This window comes from Lentinula edodes (genome assembly GCF_021015755.1).
Source record: "Lentinula edodes strain Le(Bin) 0899 ss11 chromosome Unknown C8R40scaffold_41, whole genome shotgun sequence".
Lineage (NCBI taxonomy): Eukaryota > Fungi > Basidiomycota > Agaricomycetes > Agaricales > Omphalotaceae > Lentinula > Lentinula edodes.
The window spans coordinates 412,079-418,078 of record NW_025764347.1 but is presented as its reverse complement, the minus strand read 5'-3'; the positions used below and the strand labels follow the sequence as shown (position 1 = coordinate 418,078).

General features: G+C 42.8%; 2 protein-coding genes across 2 annotated transcripts; both read left to right on the top strand.

The window, feature by feature from the left end:
• Nucleotides 1–2,303: 2,303 nt before the first annotated feature.
• On the top strand, nucleotides 2,304–2,666 carry C8R40DRAFT_1055928 (uncharacterized protein; the record flags this gene model as incomplete). Its single annotated transcript, XM_046225037.1, has 1 exon — nucleotides 2,304–2,666. The coding sequence occupies one exon, from the start codon at nucleotides 2,304–2,306 to the stop codon at nucleotides 2,664–2,666; it is 363 nt and encodes a 120-aa protein (XP_046082066.1).
• A 255-nt stretch (nucleotides 2,667–2,921) lies between these two features.
• Nucleotides 2,922–3,320, top strand: C8R40DRAFT_1055839 (uncharacterized protein; the record flags this gene model as incomplete). Its single annotated transcript, XM_046225034.1, has 1 exon — nucleotides 2,922–3,320. One exon carries the CDS (start codon nucleotides 2,922–2,924, stop codon nucleotides 3,318–3,320), a length of 399 nt encoding a protein of 132 aa, XP_046082065.1.
• Between the last annotated feature and the right edge of the window lie 2,680 nt (nucleotides 3,321–6,000).

The following is a 6,000-nucleotide window of genomic DNA, read 5'->3' as shown; positions in this document are numbered from 1 at the left end:
ACCTCCGTTGTGGTGGTCCCATCCCAGGTTCCACTGGAGGGGGCCCCTGAACCTCCGGTTGACGTCCCTCTGGGGTCCGGATGTTACTGGCGGTTTCATCCCCGAACGACTGTTCTGGGATGGACATCAGGCGTTGACCAGCTGCCACCGTGATGACAGTGGAGCTAGCAGCCTGGTTCGATTTTTGAGCTTGTGTCGTGTTTCCACGAGATAAGGCGCTCTTTTGTTTCTTCGATTCGGTTTTGGAACTAGAAGGTCGTTCCGTTGACGTCGCCGACATTTCGTCGCGACGAGTCCGTTCAGTGACGGGAGAGCTTGGTATAATGTAAGACCTGGGTCAAAATAGGTCTTAGGGTAGGTTTTGGTATGTGGAGGTTTATGTTGTAGCGTGCTAGGAGCAGGCTGGAGCTCGAAGGGAGCTACGAGAACCGCGACCGAGGACGGGAATGACCTAGTAGTGGTTGGAACGACGAGATGGTGACCCTTGAGGGGTTCCTAGGAGGTCCAGGGAGGTCCCTAATGCGTAGGGAGGTTCGGGACGAGTGCGGGACCGTAAGATATTGCGTAGTAGGAGTTGTACTCGCTAGAACGTCAATATAGAGTCGAGTAGGTAGTTTATGCAACGGGGTCTCGAGGGTGTAAGCTCCCGAGAAGGGATATGCCAGGGAGGGTAGGTCCCTGGGGACTGGGTTGGAGGATGGTCGTCCTCGAGTGTGGGAGGTGGTAACGGAGAAGCAATACGTAGTTCGACGTGAGGGATAGCTTCGACGTTACCTAGATCGAGGTCCCGAAGCTTACGAAGTAGCTAGGGAGCTCTGGGAGGTTTGGGGAAGAGTAGCTCACCAAGCGGGTAGGCGTTGGGGAGCTTTAGTAATGTTCGAGGGAGCTCGGGGACTCACTCGGAAGGCTTAGACTTGAAGTAAAAGCGTATATTCGATCGTACAGACGATCAGAGAGACAATAGACAGAAGTAGAGAGAAACAGAGGTAGAGAAACAGAGAGTAAAGAGAAATCCGTATGGTTAGCAGGTACAAAGGGACAGGGACTGGACCTATGCAAAAGGGTGTGTGTTCAAAATATACCAAGCTGGCGCTTGGAGACGTTACGGAGCTACTTAAATAGGTATGGGAAGTGAACAAGGGAACATCGGAACCTAGGGACATGAGGCAGTAGTCGAAGGAGACAGGTGATCGAGATTTGTACTTAATGGGGCTGGTGCTAAGGAGTTTCGTACGCGTGTCGGGAGGTTGTCAGGATAGTCTTGGGGAGGTGCGTATTACCCGTGGTCCTGTCTTGGGGAGGTGCGTAGTACCCGTGGTCCTGTCTTGGGGAGGTCGGATGTCTTGGGGAGGTGTAAGGAAGCATGTGGGATGGTGCTGGGACTGGTTGGTTGTGGTCAGGGCATGACATTGGCCATATACTCTGTTATAAATTATTACTGCTGTTGGAGTATGCGTTCAATATCGTGCAATGTCTATGTACACTGCTCTTGTTGCACTGTTTTTCTAGTTATATGAACAGGTTGTTAGAACTTTTGTATTACTCTCATGCTGTGTTGCACTATGCATCCTTCATCGGTGATTCTAAATTTGTCTTTATTGGAGGTAGGCGCAAACCCAAATCTACTGCATATGAATCGCTTTGTAGTGTGTTCTATTCCCCTTTGGCTATAGATTCACCGAAGCCTTCATAACCAAAAGCACCAAATAGTACAACCTGTTTGGCCACAAGTGATGTTCCTGCTCAATTGCCTTGTTCTGCAACTTTCACTTTTCAAGCGAGGTTACCCTCACATGATTTTCTTGTCAATGCAAAAATGGATGAATCCTCCCCACTTGCACATAACCCAATAACTACTCTACCTCGCTCACCCACCTTTTCTTTCAAAAGTCGGCTTCCCTCATACCAATTCTCCACTGAAGCTCCTATGCATGTCCTTTCAACTACTTCGCCTCCACCACTATTGCACTCAATGGTGTCAACCCTGTCATCATCTATAAATTGTAAACTTGGTGTTGGCACCAATCCAAGTACACATAACCATACCATTGAAAGTGAGTCTTCTGGTATGAAATTGGTTGAAAAAGCAGTCTTTCCACCTCCACCCAATACCCAGTCCCACATTGATAATATAATCCGAAAATGGTGTACAGCTTCATTACCTAAACGATTTGAAGAAGGTGGTTGTGCTGTTTGTGGTCTTTTAAAGCCTGCAACTAATCTTTCACCTTTAAAGCATATTAAAAATATGCTGCATTCTTGAAGTACCTGGTGTGTCCCGTGTTCCCAGGAATACTTGCAAAATGATATGTGACAGCTGCAGGTCTGACTTGCAATCTAGTAAAGTACCCTGCTATGCCTTGTGCAATGGATTATGGTTGGGCAATGTCTCACTTGAATTGAAACACCTCACATTCTATGAGCGTATGCTTGTGTCTCGAGTCCGACACTCTAAGTGTTTTGTCTGTGTGCAAAGGGGTGGGTCTAATGGTAATGGTCACAGTAAATTGGTTTCAAATGTCATAGCTTTTGAGAATCCTACACCCAAAATATATGATGTTCTTCCTCCACCACGAGTTGATATGGAAGAAGTTCTTGCTATAATGTTTTCTAGTTCTGGAACACCCACAGACGATGAATATAAGCGTGCTTTACTACTTGTTTGAAGAAATATTGTTGCAGAGGCAATCCATTGGTGCATACTTAATCATAGTGATTACAATGACGTTCTTTTTTCTCCTGAAAACTTGCAGGGATATACTGAAGATGCTCTGATTGTGGCTATTGAATATTTTCAGAAAGATAGTAATCGTAATGCTGAAGGAGTCAGTGTACATGATGACCTTGAAGATGATGGTATAGAGGGAAGCGAATGTGTATTTACAGTACATGGTATTATTGGAGAAGATTTGCAGCATATAATGGTAGATGCCCAGAAAGCCTGTGCATTGAAGCATCTTGATGATGGTGGTAGATTCCTCCACACATCTCATGCAGAGAAGCCAGAAAGTATATACAACAATCCTCATCTCTATCTGAAAATGTCCCCATGGCTATTCCCATATGGCTTAGGTGGCATTGGAGGCACGCGATTATCATTGAGTAAGTTGTCCGATGAAAAACATAAATCATTATTGATGATGTACCATGACAAACGGTTCCAGACTGATCTGTCCTTTCCATTTATTGCATTCAGCCATGAACAAGTCAAAGCAGGTACCACACAATCTTACATTGTGGCTAACTCAAAAAAGTTTGACAATATTGCATCCCAGATGCTATCTATTGATAAGCAAACTTTGGAAGATCTTGCCACGTGAATGGCCACTGGCAAATTTGTGAAACCCTCATCTAATGAAGAAACTGAATGTTTTGACTTGCTCCGTGACCTGAATTATGGCTCCAGTAAAGTGAAAGGTTCTATCACCAGTAAGAAAAATATGCAACATGAGATTTGGTCACTTATCACTAATGTTGGGGCACCATCATGGTACTTTACGCTGGCCCCTTGTGACCAAAAACATCCCATATGTATGTACTATGCAGATACCAATGACTCCTTCAATGTTCCGCTGTGCACAAGTACTGAGCACTGCCGCCTCCTTAGTAATAACCCTGCTGCAGGTGCGCATTTTTTTCACTTCTTGGTCTCACTATTCTTAGAAATTGTTGTTGGTTGCAAAACTTCTGCAGAACCAGGTATCTTTGGTCCAACTGCTGCTTATTATTGTACAGTAGAACAGCAGGGGCGACTAACACTTCATTTACATGGTCTCATTTTTTCAAAGAATAACTTATCACCACTGGAAATTAAGCACCATCTGCTAGATCCTGCTTCTGATTTTCAGGTCTGCCTAATATTATATCTGGAAAGTGTTCACATTGGAGAATTTTTGACAGGAACCAAAGATCAAGTAAAGACAGCTGTGTCACAGGCAGAAGATGATTGTACCTATGTTAGTCCCGAGCTTCAGATGCTGATTCCTCCACCTCTTTTTTGCACTTGTGGCCACACAGATTGTGGTACCTGTAGTGATTATTTGCTCTGGCTCAATAACTATAAGTTCACAGTAGATGATCTACTCACAAAGTCAAATCTTCATGACTGCTTCCGTGCTTTTTATCCTGATGGTACCATTCGCAGTTTAGACAAATGGGCAGTTTCTTGCCTTAACAACAAATACAAGAAATGCAAAGCTCGGTTTCCAAGACCTGTACATTCAACTTCACATGTAGATTGCGATAATGGTCATCTCACACTGAAGAAACTTGAACCTTGGCTTAATGATATATCACCACCTATCACATATATGCTGCGCTGCAACACTGATGTAACCTGTCTTCTCTCTGGTACTGCTATCAAAGCAGTGGTTGCATATGTAGCTGACTATATAACAAAAGTCAGATTGAAAACACATGTTGTTTTTGACAGTTTGAAAGTTATCTTTGAAAAAAATACACAGCTCATCACCGGTTCCCAAACTAATAAAGAGAAAGCTAGAATACTGATGACGAAAATGGTTAACCTGTTAGCTACTAAATTGGAACTTGGTAGCCCAATGATATGTATGTACCTTCTTTAACATCCAGACCACTATACTAGCCACATTTTTGTTCCTTTTTATTGGAAACCATTTGTGGTTGAGGCTCGGAAGTTTTGGCATCCTGAGGATCATCATGAAGATAATAAGGTGTTACTAATAAAGCAAAATAATACTTATGTTGGATTATCATCGACATATGACTATACACACCGCCCCAATGAACATAGTCATTATAACCTGTATGATTGGATTCAGCGATTTTACCGCATCAAGCGGCCACGCACAAAAAAAAACTGATTTAGATGATGCGGGCAGTGCTTCTGAAGGTGACGACAATGCTATTCTTCAATGTCCAGGCTTGCAACACATGCAATTTTTAGATGGACATCCTCTATTTTCCACGCATTCAGTTGCAATGAGAAGAAACTGGACCAATGTCATACCTAATTTCATCGGACCATCTCTACCCTGACCTGACAAGGAAGATCATGAATATTATTGCTGCTCCATGCTTTCATTCTTCAAACCTTGGTGCTCAGGAGACAATTTGAAAGGTGCTCATGAAAGCTGGCATGAGGCATTCACTGCACACAAATTCAATAAGCAGGAATTATTGTTTATGAAGAATATGAATCTTCGGTATGAATGCCTAGACTCCCGTGATGATTTCTGTGCCCAGCTTAAGGCTGGTAATTTCACATCTTTAGCAGGAACTCTTCCTTTCAATATCGATAGCATTGATGAAGGGCTATATAATTCACTTGGAACTAAGACCTCAATAGATGCTGACTTTGTTGATGATGAAAATGATGAACTTGTTGTGCTGTATGATCCTGAAACTGGTATGCAAACAGGTAAGCTATGCATGGCCCGGCAAAGAGCAATGAAAGTTATGCGTGATATTCTTTTCTCATGTGGGTGAACAGATTCTATCCCAATGTCTTTCAATGTAAACAATACTTTTAATAATATTGAGCAGAGCAATATTCCAATACACTGTGCAGAAGACTGGTCTAATCTAATTAGGACAACACGGCAATAGCTGTTGCTACAAAGAAGGGAACATGCAACATTGTCTTCTAATAAAGAAACCAACTCAGGCAAATATAAATGCAAGCCTAATATTGTTAAAATCTGTGATAAATCCTATTTCAAAAAATTGGGCATTGAGTATGGGAGGATCAAAAAAGTCACTGAAACAATCATTGATGAGTTCCAGTTGAATATGGAACAAGAACAAGCTTTTTGCATTGTTGCACATCATGCCTCAGGTGCTTGCTGTGAACAATTAAATATGTATATCGGTGGAATGGGTGGGACAGGTAAATCTCAGGCTGTAAAAGCACTCCTTCAGTTTTTTGAATCTCTGAAATGCAAACATGCAATTATTGTAGTCGCCCCAACTGGAAATGCTGCTGCATTGCTAGGTGGTTCAATGTATCATTTCTTATTGGGA